The sequence below is a fragment of the Gloeophyllum trabeum genome (genome assembly GCF_000344685.1).
Source record: "Gloeophyllum trabeum ATCC 11539 unplaced genomic scaffold GLOTRscaffold_00017, whole genome shotgun sequence".
Classification (NCBI taxonomy): Eukaryota; Fungi; Basidiomycota; class Agaricomycetes; order Gloeophyllales; family Gloeophyllaceae; genus Gloeophyllum; species Gloeophyllum trabeum.
Window position 1 is genome coordinate 48763 of NW_006920426.1, and position 17031 is coordinate 65793.

At 50.4% G+C, this 17031-nt stretch overlaps 5 protein-coding genes across 5 annotated transcripts; 3 read left to right on the plus strand and 2 right to left on the minus strand.

Annotated features, from left to right (window-relative positions):
* Positions 1-854: 854 nt before the first annotated feature.
* GLOTRDRAFT_141125 (PIN domain-like protein) lies at positions 855-2815 on the minus strand. The gene is made up of 11 exons (XM_007872223.1): positions 2730-2815; positions 2549-2679; positions 2392-2494; positions 2271-2334; positions 2106-2215; positions 1850-2053; positions 1668-1798; positions 1471-1609; positions 1348-1412; positions 1128-1296; positions 855-1066 (listed from the first exon to the last, which is right to left on the minus strand). The coding sequence occupies exons 1-11, from the start codon at positions 2784-2786 to the stop codon at positions 1013-1015; spliced, it is 1227 nt and encodes a 408-aa protein (XP_007870414.1). The 5' UTR covers positions 2787-2815; the 3' UTR covers positions 855-1012.
* Positions 2816-3017: 202 nt separating this feature from the next.
* Positions 3018-6133, plus strand: GLOTRDRAFT_141126 (uncharacterized protein; the record flags this gene model as incomplete). The annotated part of the gene is made up of 9 exons (XM_007872224.1): positions 3018-3120; positions 3168-3302; positions 3354-4313; positions 4376-4443; positions 4496-4699; positions 4763-4949; positions 4997-5050; positions 5103-5200; positions 5255-6133. 9 exons carry the CDS (start codon positions 3018-3020, stop codon positions 6131-6133), a joined length of 2688 nt encoding a protein of 895 aa, XP_007870415.1.
* Positions 6134-6924: 791 nt separating this feature from the next.
* On the plus strand, positions 6925-9500 carry GLOTRDRAFT_81515 (uncharacterized protein). The gene is made up of 21 exons (XM_007872225.1): positions 6925-7255; positions 7306-7384; positions 7434-7447; positions 7500-7559; positions 7614-7665; positions 7717-7734; positions 7785-7810; positions 7860-7885; positions 7935-7969; positions 8028-8052; positions 8113-8124; positions 8197-8212; positions 8268-8307; positions 8360-8460; positions 8517-8576; positions 8635-8662; positions 8715-8772; positions 8825-8849; positions 8902-9043; positions 9096-9179; positions 9228-9500. Exons 1-21 carry the CDS (start codon positions 7146-7148, stop codon positions 9231-9233), a joined length of 1017 nt encoding a protein of 338 aa, XP_007870416.1. The 5' UTR covers positions 6925-7145; the 3' UTR covers positions 9234-9500.
* Positions 9501-11300: 1800 nt separating this feature from the next.
* GLOTRDRAFT_118054 (zf-DHHC-domain-containing protein) lies at positions 11301-12924 on the plus strand. Its single transcript, XM_007872226.1, has 7 exons — positions 11301-11515; positions 11567-11926; positions 11973-12007; positions 12058-12177; positions 12234-12334; positions 12390-12650; positions 12717-12924. Exons 1-7 carry the CDS (start codon positions 11392-11394, stop codon positions 12811-12813), a joined length of 1098 nt encoding a protein of 365 aa, XP_007870417.1. The 5' UTR covers positions 11301-11391; the 3' UTR covers positions 12814-12924.
* Positions 12925-13004: 80 nt separating this feature from the next.
* Positions 13005-15958, minus strand: GLOTRDRAFT_96556 (uncharacterized protein; the record flags this gene model as incomplete). The annotated part of the gene is made up of 5 exons (XM_007872227.1): positions 13005-13476; positions 14164-14182; positions 14630-15245; positions 15274-15313; positions 15594-15958. The coding sequence occupies 5 exons, from the start codon at positions 15956-15958 to the stop codon at positions 13005-13007; spliced, it is 1512 nt and encodes a 503-aa protein (XP_007870418.1).
* Positions 15959-17031: the final 1073 nt, after the last annotated feature.

The following is a 17031-nucleotide window of genomic DNA, read 5'->3' on the forward strand; positions in this document are numbered from 1 at the left end:
ATTTTTTTACAGACAAATCGGCCGATTCTGGAGAGCAGGCCTGATTTTTTTCCGGACATTTTGGTCAGACTTGGCCATATTTACCCCGGCACCTGCCGGGGAAGCTAAATTTAGACGTACCCACGCCACAGTTGCCTTTTAGAGCCACTTTTTCGCTGTGATGCCTGTTTTTTTCCGGACAAAAGGTCCAAAATCGGCGATTTTCTTCCGGACAAAATGGGTCTACTTATGGGTCCTCGGGATCAGGCATTTATACTGATTATCGGGGGTCCTGGGTTACCGGAGTGTGACATACTGTGACATTGGCGGGTAGCGTGATATGTGGCAGGGTGCGCGGCATATGCCGGATGGTCCACATCATGCTATATGTCGCCTGGTATGGGTGCCCACTGCCATAATGGTATAGTTTCTGGGTCGGAGTATCGAACAACTCCATAGAAAATGTTTTAAAAGTAGTAAATGGTGGTCGATATGGGTCTGATTGAGCTAATAATAGGATGATTTATGGACCCTCCAGAAAGGTATGGGTTATGGGGTATCAGAGAGTTATGGGTTGTCGCGACGATTAATTAGGAACCAAATCGGTGGACGCAAAAATGTATGGGTTATTAGAGGTTATGGGTCATTGGAGGTATGGGTTAAGGGAGAGTCGACTGTAGTACTATTGCTGGCTGAACCGGACCCGGATGTTGCGGTAACGCTTCCGCTTGCGGTTTGAGGTGCACTACCACTTAGATCCCGTCTACGGCTCTGTCGAGAGTGGCCATGAAAGAAATAGGTACGGTTCACTATGTGCTTGACCCGTCCAGAGGCGTACCCCGCCACTGGCACGCAGTCCCGGACGCGTACGGTGTCAGAAGTGGACCGAGGTAAACTAGAAGTGCCATTAAAATATAATACACTGCTGTTATACAAGACGATGGACAGAAGAAAAGCAAAATACGAAACCGGACCACAGGCAATGAGAGATGTCAATGAAAGGGGAACGGCAGACTCGAGACGCGGCGCAGTCCTATTTCTTCGTCTTCGCCTTCTTGGTTGCAACATCACCCTTCTTGTCCTCGATCTAACCAGTCATTATCAGCAAAAGTACAGCCAACCCAACATGAACAAAGCTCTGTTCATGCCTTTCGTTTCGTGCCCTTCGCGTCCTTGCCGGATCCCTTTCCTTTCGTCTTCTCCTCTCTCTGGGGGGATGTCTTAGGCTTGACGCTGAAAAAACCGTCCAGACGGCCTTGCTGTTTCGCATTGAGATGCTTCTGAAGTTTCTCAGCACCCTTTCGTACCCGATCCTCGCTAACGTATTATAGTCAAAATTGTGCGGAAGCTAGTAGTATCTGGACATACTTGAAGCCTTTCTCAGTGACCAAGAAATCCACCAAACCATCGACATCTGGATTCTGCCACTCGATCTGCGAGTCAGACGCAACTGGTTAATGTTCCGTTTCGGGCTTCGCCAATATCGCTTACTTCGAGTTCATCCGCTGGTATCACATCAGGTTTCTCGAACAGCTTCTTCGCTTCCTCCCAGGGCCAGTCCTGGGGTATATGGATGCCGCCCTTTTTCTTTTTAGCGTCGTCTCCGGCTTCTTCCCCTTTCGCGGCTACTCTACGAACGAAATGAGTTTGATGAGGACTGCAGCACGAAATGCAGGGAGGCCGCTAACTTTTTCCGTAGTTCTTCTATGGCACCCTTCAGGCCTCCATGTTCCCGAATCAGCTTGAGAGCGTTCTTTGGCCCGATACCCTTAATGGGCTCTAGGTAATCGCAACCTAGTAGTATGCAAAGATCTATGAACTAGAAGACCGGATCAAATAGCGGCTGTCATGGGAGCGCGTGCATGCATACCTGAGACATATCCATCTCCAGGCCTTCGAGAACTTTCGCAAGGTCGATCTCGCTGATTGGTTGTTTTTTAGCTTCCGAGAAAGTGAGATGGCGGAGGAGAATAGGAGCATTAAATGTTAACGTGTCCATATCTTCAGAGCCGGCGGCATAGACCTTCCCTCCCCTCGCGAGTTCGGCGCACTGCGCTTCTGCTTCGGATGGTGCCTTACGGGATAGATCAGGTAAAAGGTTGAAGCACGACCAGAGTAAAGCGTACCACAACGACAGGGATACCCATCAACTTCAATAGTTTCCGGCACTCTTCATTATGCTCCTTCGTCACTCGAACCTGACGTCGAGCAAAACGGTCCATCTCTTCAACGGTACCTGCATCACGCAGTGATTAGCTCTCGCCGGTACAGATAGGATGCACAGTACCCACCCGTCTCTTTGGCTTCTTCACCCTCCTCCTTAGCCTCCTCTCGTCTTTCAAACCGTTTGGCGAGCTTGCCGGAACCGGTTTACAGACGGCCATAGCGGGTAGAGATACCTGTAGCACTTACCACTCCTGATTTGAGCTCGGGTGGTTTCCCGTCGAAAACATACGCAGGTTTAATACCGTTCTCCACCATCCGTATCGTCCGGTAGAAGAATCCCATGAGATGACTGGTCACCCTCTAAGCTCCGGTCTACTCTTTTAAAGCCGCACAAATCTCGCACCTAGTCGTCTCCCCAGCATCATTCGTCAACATTTCCCCGTCGCGTTGTCGAACAGCAATGAGGAACTGGTATATCGACATGGACGCGTCAATGGCCACCTTTCGCCCGAAAAGTGTTTTAATTTCATGTTCCTAAACAAGGCGTAAGCTCTAAGTTGCTGGTAACATGAGCTTAACCAGACCTTGATAGCGGCGGGAGCATGCTCGGAGATCAGACCGTAGAGACCTTTGATACCCATGTCGACTGGCGGTCACTGGCCGAGGTTTCGCGTCGTAAGAAGCCGGAGACGCGCCGCGCGCCAACAGAATGAGCGTGACGTCACGCGACAACATGTCCTTCCCGAACAGGTATGTTTTCCCAATGATTTCCGTCCTGTTTCCAGCCTGTGAGCTGCTGCCTGTCCAGTAAACTAGACGCTTTCAAGCTGACTCTGGCTTTGCCGAACCGATAGAAGCGGAACCAAGCTACTATGTCTCAATATTCTATGACAGGCCAGCATAGGCCTCGAAAACGGGCGAGGACGAGCAGTGCATCAGAATGTGAATCTTCAGCTTCGTCCATAGGATGTGATAGTGAGTGACTTGGTTGCGTCGTGAGACCAGTTTGGCTCATTTCGCAGTGTCCGCCTTACAAAAGATTGCTGCTGAAGAGATCGACCTTGAGATCGCTCTCAGACAGCGACTTGCCGCAACCATTAGTGATCGCATAACCTGGGCTATTTTGCTGCAGGAGTCGCTTTCTCGAGGACTTGAGGGTAACCCATTAACCACACTCTGTTGCTTCCCGGGACTGACCTCCTACGTAGCTGGAGACAGCTCGAGCACAGACTTCCGAGCGAGCACTTTGGAAGCTTTGGCAGCCATTGAAGCCCCTTCTAATATGTTGCTCTATCGGGAACCCTTCTTGTTACCCACTCGCCGTCCGCAGCCTGAACCACGACCAGTCGCTCAACAGGAATTAGTATCACAGTCTAGACGCCGAGGACTTCGGAAGTCTCAGCTTTCCTATATCCCGAGCAAGCCCAAGCTCCTGTTTATTCGTCACAACACGGACGAAGGCCCGGTTCTTGCCAAACTTCAGTGTCCAGACTGTGGTCGAGCCGACTTCCCCAATTTGCAAGGGTGCTTCAACCACTGTCTCCTGAAGCATAAACGGCAATATGGAAGTCATGATGAGTGCATACAACATTGTGCAGTCGTCGTCCCGGAAGAAGACAGGGATTGGGCCGTTGCGAATGGTACTGAAATCAATGGCGCCCATCTTCCCGGTTTGCGCAGACTGTTTGAAATTGCGGTTGGAGGTGCGGAGTCTGAAGATGTGCGCAAACGCATTGACGCCCGCATTGCTCTCCCAGCCGTTAGCCAATCCGAGGACGACAGGGATCGTGAAGCCAGCGTTCACATTACTCGCACTCTGGGTCTTCACAAGGACACGCCGAGCCTGGCCCTGTTCCTTGGGAAGATGCCCCGTGAACGATGCGTCAATGCCCACAATGAAGACGAGGAAGCGGACATTGTGGGTGGTGCTTCGCCGCTCTTAGGGGATGGCAGTACCAGACATAGCTGGCATAAGATATATCCCCACCGCAATAGAGCTCGCCCGGAATTGGACATTGTCCCTGATGAAGCACATATGGAGGTGGACCAACCCGGTCAACTTTCTTCTCAACCTTCTGCTCTGCCTTCCGCTCCGGGCGGTAGTGGAAGCCGTTTCCACATGACAGCACGAGTTATTATGACAGACCGGAGTCTCTCGATACCAGTTGGTACGATCGCTGCCCATTACGAGCTTATATCATTCTTGTATAACAGACTCATGTTCGTCTAGACCGGCGACCGTCGGGTAATCCGACACACACCCATCTGTGGATATTATCAATCGATTCACCATCCTACGTACGTATCTCTGTAGGACTCACCTCCATCGCCCCACTTAGGTTATTCCCAGAGTCTGCACATATCAAGGTTCTTGGCGAAGGTCATCATTAGTTCTGTTACTGAACCGCCTCCATCTACTCTCGAAAAGCCTATAACCCTAACGGAACCGCCTTTCGCTGTTATGAGCACTACGGATAGGCCTTTTCTTGCCCGAGTTAAGTTGGAATGGGCAGGGGCTCAAAATCCGCCCATGGATATAGAACATTGGGTAGAGGTAAGTTCGCAAATCCTGAAGGGGGACTACGTCGTATAGAGACTCAATGATTCTCCTTGTAAGTTGGAAGAGTACAAATACCAGTATCAGAATCCAGTACTAGGTGACGAACAGATATTGGACGTAGAGCTTGACCGGGGAACCGAATTGTTACCCCTCCGGGAGAATAACACCCATCTTAAGTGGAAGGGCCTCGGTGATCTCAATACCATTGACAGGGACGAGGATGCCACCAACATTTCGCGGCCGAGTATGCCTCATTCTTGCGTTGTAAGGTTGATCTGACGGGTTCTCCAGGTTATATCGCGTCCCTCTTGAGCCTGTTACCCGAATTCCCTATGACGCTCAAAGGTGAGTGCAGGGTATGTCGAACTATCGGACGACGGAGTTCATGGATGAGTAGACGTCAAGGGCCGATCGCGGCCTCGAGTGCCATACAGCCTGGTTGCCAACCTGGAACAGCTAAAGTCTTTAATTCCCGGTCGTCGCAAGGCAATAGAGGTGGGTCCCTATTTTGTTCTTTTGCTGCAGCGACTGAAGTCGGGCCGCCGTAAGTGGTCCCGAGCAAGGGCGTTGCAGGACGCTTATCGGTCCGCATACGAAGGGAGAGAGGAATACGTGCACCTGACAGCCGGAGACGTATACTGCTGGTTGGAGGATGAGGGTCATTTTCTACGGCCTCCCGTCTGCCTGGACAGCAAACAAGACAGCACTGACGAGCCCAACACAACCACTGTGGCTCTACAGGTGTTCTGTCATGTTTGCGGTTTCACTGCCAGTCATCATGCTCAGGCCCTTTCCAAGGTGAAACAGGCTTCAAACAGCGTAGGGTGCCCCCTTTCGGCTATTCGCGCTGTTCGCATGCCTGTCTTCGACGTCAGAGCGTTGTTGGGGAGACTGACAGATACATCCGGCAGCATGGTCAAAACGCCGTATAGTCTATCTCACACACTCCTGGAGTCTACGCCCATCTCTCCTGTGATCATGGAACGCTTTAAAGCATTGGATCTGATTACCGTCACCGACGCAGCTGTGACTCAGTCAATATACCAACTAGTCAGTTCCAGGGGCTTTAGACTGGGCCGAGGCGACAGCACACTGTCCTCCGGGCAGGCGAAGTTACCACTGGAGCAACTGGGCGCCGCTAAGCGCGAGGTGGAAGAAAAGCTCTCGAGCGCTGCGGTTCTAGCACTCCTAGTAAAGCCCCTGGTTCGCCAGCTCCTTAGCAACGCAGTAAACTCAATGAAGAAACAGGACGAAGACAATCATACTCAAGGGTGCCGTCATGGGGTCGGTCCCCTCCCAAGGGAAGTGCGACTGCTCACACCTAGGCATATTGTCGAAGGTCTGGGCATGGGTGCACCGCGTGGACTTGCCGAGGATTCTACGTCTCTAATTTTGGGTCGTCTGGGAGAGAGCTTCCTGCACATATAACTCAGACCTGGTATCCACACCGCCGGCCCGAGACAAGCCGGAAGAGACATCGTGTAGAACGCCACATGATGAAAGACGAGGACGCTAGAGGTAACCTAGTCGGCCGTCTCAGGTTATAGTGCATACGTCGGTCAAGTCGTAACAGTATATAGGGGTAAGTAGCCTCGAATGACAGTCGTCTGTCGCCTTCTGTCGCCCACCTAGATTTCATCGGCTTCTGATCTCTTGGCGGATCTGAATCCCCTGTTTACTGGCAGAAGCTTCAAAGTTGATTATCCAGGCAAACAGCATGAGATCTAGAGCAGATCCCGCGTTCTACTTTTTTTATGGACAAGCATAGGCTCGCCGGCAGCTGACAATAGGTACAGCCCCGGGTCGCCGCTATAGCAGGTGGTTCAGAACCATCCGGTCCCCCGCGTTCTACTTGGTTCGACTTCTGAGTAAGTTCCCCATTGTCTTCGTGTTGTCTGGCGATCAAAGTGAGTCTATACCTACTGAAAATTGTTACAATAAGCATATCGACCGGCTATGTATGTTGGCCACTGCCTGTATCCAGACCAGCCCAATCTTATGAGCGGCTCCCGCCGGCACGACTCTTCAAGTATGTACCGGTACCCCTCGTGTTAGCTCGTGTCCCAGTCCCTCCGACGCTCCACAATGCCGCGTGTGTTTCCCTGTCCGCATTTGGACTCTTCCAAGTTTGAGATCTGGACCATCCTGACTGAGCGGCTCTGACCAATTGAGGCCCATATGATCTAATGGAATGCCCAAGTCACTTAGCTGAATGCAACCAGCGCGGGTTTCTATGGAACTGCAAGCCGTTCGGTCGAAGTCCTAATCCATCTGTTGTCTGGTTCTTACGAACTTCTAGCTTTTGACCGTTTTCTGCGTTTAAACCTGAGGGGCGAATTCCTCCTGGTCGAGACTGAGTCCTCTCTGGCGAAGCCAAACTACACACTCGTTCGTTTTCGTCTTCTTTCAGTCGACTCTCCATCCGAAACAGCCCAGGGCAATGTCTGGCGCGGATGCAGCGGCAGCGGCAAAGGCGAAGGCAGCATTAGCTGCCTTCAGTTTGGATGCGACGCTGGGCGCAGATTTCATTGGCTTTGCGGCGGCGACAGCGCAAGTCCCTATTCATCTGCTTGCCGCATATGTACTCACAATCCGAGCAGTGTTTTCGGCATCTTGACATCGCAGGTATTCACGTATTTCAAGCGCTACCCGGCTGACAAGCCAGCGTATAAGCTCCTCGTAAGTGCTCTTTCTCTTCAATTCGGCAGTATTTGATTGTAGTTTGTAGGTCGCAGGCTTATGGTATGGCTCTCGGTACCGTTATTCTTCACTCCTCTCACCCTCTAGCTGCTAGGGTACTAGAAGTTATGGATCAGTGCTTCATAGGGCACCAATTTTATTTCTATTCCATTACGTACGTCCCGGTATCAATGCGCCCAGTGTTGCGTCTGACCTGACCTCTTATCAGTAACTATGGAAATCCATTGGTGCTGCTCGATAAAATTGTCTGGTCACTCGTGGTGGGTATTGTCAATGTATGGTCAGGTACGATCACTGAATAATCTACTCAGCTTCAAGTTGAAGTCGGTGTACGTCCCTTACAGTCTTAACCCGTTCTCCTGGCCTGACCATGTCATAGGCCCTCGTTGGGACAATAGTACAGGCGTACGTTGTTAGTTAACGTGGACTACTGAGCACTGACGTCCCTCTACAGTTGCTTTGCTATGCGTGTCTGGAGATGTATGTTGCACGATGCTATCAGATAGTTGCAGGTATTTACCCTCCGCAGTCAGCGGCCATAATATCCCTATAACTGGTCTTGTGGTAAGTGCAGCGCGTTTGTGCCGGGTCAAGAAAAGATTGAAATTTACTCGATGACTAGCTTGGACTTACAATTGCACGCATGGGTACGTACCACCCAAGCTGTTCTGCGTCTCCAGCTCAGCGACCTTGCTGCGTCCTTATAGGTACCGCTACCTGTAAGGGTTGAACGTATCCTGGCCTAGACCACTGAACTGACATAGGGTGTTCTCTGCGTTACGCTTATGCAGTATTCACTGTGAAGGCGTGAGCGTCATATTCGTCTTTCTGTACTTTGATGGATCTTATATCTGTCCATCAGTTTCGAACTGGAATCCCTAACAAAGCTCCATGACCTGAAGGTGGGACGACATGCATTGTTATCCGTGTCGACGTCGTACTAAAGATCAATAGGCTTTCGGTACTTTATCACTTGCACTAGGCGTCGCCACCGACGCCGTCACCGCTGTAGCTCTATGTTGGTTCCTAAGTAAGTTGAAAACGGGGTACTCAAAGTGAGTCTATCAGGATATCTGCCGCGAACATTAGTATGACCCTCGGTCTTTGCCAGCTCCGATTCTCTTGTAAATAGCTTGTCATTGTATGCGGTGAACACTGGCGCACTAACTAGGTGGGTTCCCTCCGGTCTCCTTAGCGAAGCTCCTCTGATGACATCGCATACAATTTAGTGCCTTCAGTCTTTCAACCTTGATTCTGGTGCGTTTCTCCTACGGTCACCCCACGGGGGAGGATAATGACATCATGCCAGTACAACATCATGCCGACCAATTTCATCTTTATGGGTTGCTACTTCGTGGTCAGCAAGCGTAAGTGGACAGTGCTCTCCCAGTGGAAAATCGTCATTCACTATTCACACAGTGTATGCGGTGTCGTTCTTGGCAACGTAAGTCTTTCCCCTGTTTGCGTCGGCTGCGCTGAAACATTCGGGAGCGCAGATTAAACACAAGACGTACAGTACGTGGCAAAGGAACGGACAGGGAGCGAACAGATCCCTCAAACAGCTTCCACATGCTCACCAACCCGCGTTCTGACTTGAACATCCGGTCTGCTCCAGCGGAAGAGCATGCCATGAAGAAGGTGAGTATCGCACGTTCGAGTGGTGACGTCACTCATATTCAAGCTTCTCAAGTTGTACCCTATTGGAGGATTTGAGGACATCAGGTCAGCTCCTGAGTACCACGTTAAATCCGCTCCGGAGTACGGAGGCGGGGCTGTGAGTGCTTTACACTACAGCTCCTGAAACAGACTGACCTCACTTCAGTCCTGAACCAGGCCCCATATTATGCTAAAGCTTGGTGAGGCGCGAGCAGGTTCTTCGCCGTATCCGAGACTGGTCGACTTGTACTGTATAACCAATCTATCGGGCCTTTTGCTCGCTAGGTATAATTGTTGTGATTTGTCGGGTCTCCGGTAGCAATCCGGTAGTGGAATACAATCGCACTTCTACTATATTATATATATTTTCATGGTCGCTCAAGAGCACCAAGTTGGAATATATCAGTGGCGCCCGGATTTTGCCGTCGATTACCTTGGTTCTGTGCACTGCTATTTGCGGAACATAAGGCGGTGCGCCACTTTCGAGAGCACCTGCGGCAGGGCTCGGATTGACTTAGGAATTTGTACATAGGGATTTTCAGTATAGAACAAAATTGTGGTAGCAAAGGAATAGCGAAAATAAGCCCATGATATGTCCATAGAGTAAGGGTGCTGTGGAGGCATTGTAGGAACAGTAGCCGGTCCATTGAAGGCGGAGAAAATGACATATCCCTTCAATACTTTGTACACAAATTCAATGTATGTACAGAATGCTGAATTAAATTGGTGAAGCCCAAATAATGTACACTGATTGTTTGACATGCCAATTACTCCTCCTGGATAGTCATTTAGGTGCAGAACTTCTCAAAATGCCCCTCCTTTGGGAGGGGTTCTGGCACCCCCAATATGCGGACCACTTTTCGACCGACCGGCGTGCCATGTTTGGCTTTAGTGGCGCCACTACTGAATGAGGACTTGTCTCGAATCAGCTCCGTCAGACCTGAAAGACTTATCAGCACAGTACATGGTTGCTTCAATAAAATGTATGCAGTCCACCTGGAACGGAGTGTATGGAGTTAAAGCTCGTTAAAGCTCCACATTTCATGTTGTTTTGCCACCACTTGAAAGTGGAAATTTCAGGGCATTTACATGCAATGAACTTGAAGCTGAACATAGACATGAGATGCACCTCGGAAAACCATGCAATCCAGATAATGTACAGGTGTAATGCATCCAGCATATTTCGGGCAACACAACATCTCTTCGACGGTCCAGGATATTCCATGGGACTCCTGGACCTGGGAGCGATTAACAGCATGTAGGCTTAATACTGCACCTCCTAAATAAGACTTGGTAGACGAGCAACTGTTAAACAGCATGCAGATTTGTTGAACTGACTAGAACTCGAGGCATTGATCTCAGCATGCTATGATACTATAATTTGTATATGGATTACTACTCAAGCTCAACTAAGACACAAAGGAGGGGTAGGCTGCCGCCGACAGCCGTCGGCGCTTCTCGAGTTCGTAGGGGCCTCATAAATTCATACCGGGCTACCAAACATTTATTCATATATGTCTACGCACGAGGCAGTATTCATAAAGCAGTCCTGGGGCCGAGAGAGCGATTGAGAGACTCGAGAACTGTCCCGAAGCTCTGCCCGAGACGCGCCGGCGCGCTCGTGGGAACTCATTTATCGCGTGACATCACGGTATCTGGACGCGTCGTGCCTCCTTCGGGCATAACTCGGGCACCGTTGACCAGCGTGCAGAAATTGTACGAGCTTGCTTTGAGGGCACATTAATTTATTTTCTGGTTCAATATGATTTTGAAAGACATCTTAGAGCATTTGGTACATTTAAGAGGCCCGTACGAATTTTGAGAAGTTCTGCACCTAAATGACTATCCAGGAGGAGTAATTGGCATGTCAAACAATCAGTGTACATTATTTGGGCTTCACCAATTTAATTCAGCATTCTGTACATACATTGAATTTGTGTACAAAGTATTGAAGGGATATGTCATTTTCTCCGCCTTCAATGGACCGGCTACTGTTCCTACAATGCCTCCACAGCACCCTTACTCTATGGACATATCATGGGCTTATTTTCGCTATTCCTTTGCTACCACAATTTTGTTCCTGACTGAAAATCCCTATGTACAAATTCCTAAGTCAATCCGAGCCCTGCTGCAGGTGCTATGGATTTTTCTTCCCTGGAGGCCAGCTCGCGCCTCGAAAGTGGCGCACCGCCTTATGTTCCGCAAATAGCAGTAATTGTAAAGCAGTATTGCACTTTACGACGGTGCGACGTTGACGTTGACCGCTCTTCCCTAAGCTTCCATGTCTTTCTCGCTCTAGTGTATCTCTCTTCGTCTCTCTTTATTTTGCTATGCATCGTAACACGCCTTTGGTGACGTTGGAGCTGCCTTTGCGCAATAATCCTCTTTCCCCCGTTTCGGATGGCGAAGATGACCGACCGGCGAAGCGTTTCTACCACTACATACCGTTGTATCGTGCGTATTGTTATATTTATATTACCAGGAATACATGCTTAGGCTTCTTAGTTGCCGTATTCTTCATTCTGTCTCCCCATCCCTCCGTCCTGGTCGTCCTGGTGAATTATCACCTGAAGACGCTGAATTCCCCGCTGCGATTCACAGTGCATTTGCTATGCATCTACCTGCTCACCTTCCTTGCTTTCTCTTCCCTCATTGTCTGTATCGCTCGAGATCCTGGTTCTGTCAACACTGAAGAGCAAGCCACTGGTTCTGAGAACGAAGACGGGGAGATGTCCTTGACCGAGGCTCTTATAGGCGGCCATGACGATTCATTCAGCCCAGAGCGATGGTGTCGCAGGTGTCAATCGCCAAAACCGGAACGTGCACACCACTGTTCGCAGTGTGGGCGATGTGTCTTGAAAATGGGTACGATCCTTCTGTCTCTTCTATGGGATAAAGCTGATTCCAGTAGACCATCATTGCGCCTGGGTGGCGAACAAGTGTATCGTAAGGGGGCTTTTTCTACGGTGCGGAGGAGTATATTCACCTGGAGTTAGGGCCACCGGACGTACCCGGCCTTCGTTCATTTCCTCACTTCGGTCACCCTGCTAGCAGCGTACATCACACTGATGTCAGGATCAGCTCTCTGGTTTGCGTTTACACATCCGTTAGACGTGGTACGTAAGATTTGTCCATGAGTATCTCTAGAACACAATTCCTCAACGGTTATCAGGACGAGAAGACGCCTATTCATGAACTGTTTATATTCGCGGAGGGATTTGTGTTTTCACTGGTGATAGGTTCTTTCCTCATCTACCATATATACCTTGTATCGTGAGTCTGCTTCACTAACCTGTTGTATTTGATCGACTCAGTCTCTCGTTACAAGGACCAATCAAACTACACTTGAGCACCTATCTCCCTTCCTACTGTTACGATATCTTCCTCCCTTCCCTCCCTCCGAAGACAGTCATAAGCTATCGAATCCTCCGGAAGAGCATGAACTCTCGTTCCGGCAAAGGAGTCTTATCAGAGCTGCTCATGGGCATATACGTTTGTACGATGTAGGCTGGCGCAAGAACTGGGCGCAAGTGTTTGGCTGGAACAAGAGATGGGGTTGGGTGTATCGGTTAGTATTCGGCGGCGGATGGTGCGTGCGGATATACCCGGTCATGATACTCTTCGGCGGTTGACTACTAACATCTGCATGCTTTAGTCGAGGCGATGGAAGGCATTTCCCCCGAAATCCCCGGACGGACGAGATGCTAGCTCGGCTCGCGTCCGAGTTAGTCAAAGTGGATAAAGACAATTGAATCTATACTGGTGTTGTGTATACGGTAGAGACGATATACCCACGGAAACCCCGTTGTGCTGTTTTTCACTGGAGTATCATATGTAGCATTATTGATACACTTCGATTTCGTATGTACATCCTCCTTTGAGGGACAGGACTGACAGGCCAGGAGTCACAATTACAGAGCATTTTCATCAGGTCTACGGTCCTTCACTGGGTCCTGCAATCCTCGTCCTCGTCACTCTCGACTCCAGCATCCGGGCCCACCCCGCGTCTTTCCATGTACCCGGTGCGTGGATCTCCGTCACATCCTTCATAATAGGGGCCCCACTTGCGGCCTTCATCCAATCCCAGGTTCGTCCTCACCACGGTGAATTCCAGGTCGTACCTGCAACGTGGAAGTTCACGCCATATATCAGATAGGGCGACCGCTTCTGGCCCGTCGATAGCGGTGGTTGCGTTCATTTGGCTGTCCAAAGTGCCGTTGCCTAGGATGGGCGATGACATGCGAGCACAGAAAGTAACGCTGTCCAGCGCGAATTGGACCCGACCACCAGTCCCGAGGAAATGGTTGACAGCACTCTCATCTGCCGTCGTAAGAGGACCTCGGTCATTGGGCGTCCATTCGCCCAAGTAGCCGCGCTCGAGGTGCCAGAAAATTTCTTTTATGGCAGGGATTGCTCTTTAAGTCAAGAGGAGGTAAATAGAGTAAAATATGAGGGGGTTCCCGTAATGAACGTGTTGATGGGCCACGGGACCTGTAGTGCTCTGGGAAGGAATTGACAGGGGCCGAAACCCCGATAGTCTTCCTTCAAATCATGTAATGCGTGAGAGCTTGTACTATTCAATAGTGGATGACTTCCCGTAACGCTAAATCGCTATTTTTTCTAAAATTTCGTCCCTAAATCCCTAAAATCTGGCCCCGATGTGATCGTGCCGGGATGCCAAATTGTCACGCTTTCCATGGTAACGTTTTGTTGATGGCGGTCGTCAAGCAAAGGCGTCTCTAAATCCTGGACTTTACAGAGGGGTCCCTACCCCTCTGTAAACTGCTGAACGTCTCTAAATCCTCGCTTAGAGTCGGCTAACACTCGCTTAGCGTCGGCTAGCATTGATGCCTCGTGAGCGCCTCCATATTTGGATGGATCTCGTGCTTCTTCGCTCCAGCAGCGTTCTGCGTCTCGCAGCAGCGAAGAGTCCTCACGGTTTAGAGACCATCTCTATTTCTCCGTATTTATCCCATCAAAATCGATCACTCAGTGTGACCACTTCGCTGACAACGCCTTAGAAATAGGGAAAATAAGGATTTAGCGTTACGGGAAGTCATCCAGTTAGTAGGAGGTAACAATGCTCGTTTGGACTGACGTACTGCTCAGGCGAGTGGCCATCTGCGGAGACAGCCATCCGTTGAGGCACCGACCGCAGGTGCAGCCAGGACCCCTGATTATCAGTATCGAGGCTTTGTGGAAACGCGGACAAAAGTTGGCCATCTGAGACCCCTCAGGCCTGATTTTTCGCGGACAAAGCGACCGATTTTGGGAGCCCAGCGGCCAACCCTTATTTTTCCCGCGGACATCACCTGCCCATTTCGGGCAGGATTTCTCGGCATACGCCGAGCGCGGGAAGATTTGAGCGTTACCCACGCCACAATTCCCAAATATGGAAGGCAAATCGAGCTGGCACCTGATTTTTCGCGGACAAAAGGGCGTAAAATCGGGAAATTTGGCGCGGACAAAGACGCTGAATTTTGGGCATCTAAAATAAAGCCTCGATACTGATTATCAGGGGTCCTGTGCAGCCCCATCGCTTCTTCTCGACGTAGTCATCTTCGCTACCGGCCCGGAGTGCCGCTGCGACGCCCATGCGATGCAGCAACAGATACTCGATACGCAGGTACTCGGTCTTGAACCCGACCCACTCCGGCTTGCGTACCATCATAGACATAAAGAGCGTGCGGCCCGACTTAGTGCGTGTCCTGTCGATCTCCGTCTTCTCCCTGCAGATCTCGAGGGGGTTATGACCGTCGAGGTTGTCGCGATCCCAGAGAGCAGCTGTGTTTCCGATCTGTAATAAAGTGCGGACGGCGTCGACTTTGCCTTCACGGGCAGCTAGAAAGAGGGGCGTCCATCCGTTACGGTCTTTCGCGGCTGGGTCCTTGGTATGAGCAGACGCAATCAGTCGAATAAGGGGTTGTGGTGCGTCTTCCACGGTGTCAAAGGTCGGATGCCTGGTGCGGGCAGCTTCCATCACTCGAGTCATGGTGTCCTTGAGGTCGCGGATTGCGGAGTGCACGGGAAATTCTCTGATTGCTCTTCTCGTGACCCTGTCATAAGGATCTGAACTGCCGGTGTCCGAGTCCCGGGGAACGTCATCGTCGGTAATGCTCTCTGGATGGTTCTTGTAATATTGAACGTCAGGAGGATATGGATATCGACAGTGCACGGTAAGAGGCTGGAGGCGTGTGATGCGTTGGGCGCACGGGCAAGATAATAACTGCGTCCGACGCGACGGAAACCGTTCTGAAATGTTGTCTCGTGAGCCTAGGGTACAAGATAACGAACAGTGGCGGACTGTACCTTCCGGAAGAAGTTATCGTACTTAGGGGTAGTTTCAAGATTTTCGCGGAAGGTCGCGTTGATGTGAAGCGCCCGATTCTGAAGTGGGTAGCAAAAAGCCATTTATCTTTGGCATGCTTGGATGCGAACAATGATTCCAGCATCTTAGAACCAATGCCTATCCCGCGATACTGTGGCGTATTTTTAGTGGATGTTCAGCATAATCACTAACAAGGAGGCTCACCTTTCATTGACGGTGATATCGACAATGTAGAGAAGATCACCCTGACTCATCTCGTGGCCCCAACAGCCAGTACCTCGATGATGAGCATCCTCTACATACTGGGGCCTGAGCCGGCCAAACTTGTCAAACAACCTCTCGGAGAACGTTGCCAGTTCTACGCTCTCCTCGTACAGTATGCTCTGAAATAGGTCCTCGGTCTCGGTACGACGCACGATGGTAGCACAGCCCGAGGCGAGCTCTCCACGGATCGGGTGTGCCGTTCGTATGCTCAGATACGACATGTGTGGGCAGGCATGGTGTGGCTCGAGCTTGAATGTGGTGAGACATCTGCGAGGGATATCAGCCGCGTTGGCCCCGCGCGACATGTTGAGAGGTGGACGGTGGGGATCAGGGTCAGGAGACACCAGCGTATCTCTAGGACCATCATCCTTTTAGGCAGAGAGAGCCGAGCAAGAGCTCCGACAGAACCTAAATAAATGCAGTAAGAACGCGACGATCCCCAGGCGTTGAATCTATCGATCCTGAAAAGATACCTGTTTGCCGCATGCGACCAGAGTCCACTTGATCCACAGTCAGCGCTTGCACAAATCGAAATATGAGAGAAGCCGAAGTGCGCAAAACCGTTTGGATTGCCACACCGAAAAGGGGAAAATAGGGAGACAGTATTAGAGAAATGCACGAGCCAAATCAACAATCACGAAGAATATTGCACCAGGTCCTGACAGCATAAGGCGAGCAGTTGTCACGAGAGTTCAGAACTCTCGATCCTGCGCACAACCTGCGCAAGAGGGAGACTGAGGTTCTAGTGGAGGGATCGTGCTTGCCCAAGTCCATTGCGACAGACGTTCCTGCAGTAGTCCGGCTTTCTCTAAACCCACAGGTGTGTGGTTTAGAATCAAAACGAAGCTCAAGAGAACAAACGGCTAAATCAAAGACGAATTTTGAAGTCGAACTATCGAAGGGGCAAGGAAAAGTAAGTAAAACGTTTATTATGTAACGGAATCGACGACGGTCTCTGGGTCCACGCGTCCACCAGGGGACTTCATGATTGACATCGTAGCGGCGCAAGCACCAATCCCCGACTCCAGTCAGAAACCATTAAGTATTCCATTACTAGTGTGTGGTCAAGCTGCGGAATGCCACTCTTGACAGACACATACACAGTATTCATATAGTCCTGTCTTATTATCTACATCAGTATTTAAAGGGGCTTCTCGAGTTACCAGTTGCCGCTCAGAGATACTAGTCTCATCTATTGGCCTCACTTGTTTGAATGCATCCTTTTATCGAATGCTATGCACTTGCATCACTTGATCGTTCACGTTAGGTGTGTGCGGGCAGTTGTCTTCAAGTCGAAACGAAAGTGGCGTCGGTCCGGTCGGGACCGTTGCTTACATGAGGTTCTCACGGCGAGAGCGAGTTGTATGGTGGAGCGACC

What these genes read in the sequence shown, in the direction of transcription:
- GLOTRDRAFT_141125 (XM_007872223.1), bottom strand. Translation starts at nt 2,786, where the DNA reads ATGGGTATCAAAGGTCTCTACGGTCTGATCTCCGAGCATGCTCCCGCC. An exon ending in TGGGTATCCCTGTCGTTGTG is followed by an intron (nt 2,054 to 2,105) that starts GTACGCTTTACT and finishes CTATCCCGTAAG; the next exon opens with GCACCATCCGAAGCAGAAGC. An exon ending in TGGAGATGGATATGTCTCAG is followed by an intron (nt 1,799 to 1,849) that starts GTATGCATGCAC and finishes CCGGTCTTCTAG; the next exon opens with TTCATAGATCTTTGCATACT.
- GLOTRDRAFT_81515 (XM_007872225.1), top strand. Translation starts at nt 7,146, where the DNA reads ATGTCTGGCGCGGATGCAGCGGCAGCGGCAAAGGCGAAGGCAGCATTA. An exon ending in TCCCTATAACTGGTCTTGTG is followed by an intron (nt 7,970 to 8,027) that starts GTAAGTGCAGCG and finishes CTCGATGACTAG; the next exon opens with CTTGGACTTACAATTGCACG. An exon ending in AAGAGCATGCCATGAAGAAG is followed by an intron (nt 9,044 to 9,095) that starts GTGAGTATCGCA and finishes AAGCTTCTCAAG; the next exon opens with TTGTACCCTATTGGAGGATT.
- GLOTRDRAFT_118054 (XM_007872226.1), top strand. Translation starts at nt 11,392, where the DNA reads ATGCATCGTAACACGCCTTTGGTGACGTTGGAGCTGCCTTTGCGCAAT. An exon ending in CCACTACATACCGTTGTATC is followed by an intron (nt 11,516 to 11,566) that starts GTGCGTATTGTT and finishes TAGGCTTCTTAG; the next exon opens with TTGCCGTATTCTTCATTCTG. An exon ending in GCGATGTGTCTTGAAAATGG is followed by an intron (nt 11,927 to 11,972) that starts GTACGATCCTTC and finishes TGATTCCAGTAG; the next exon opens with ACCATCATTGCGCCTGGGTG.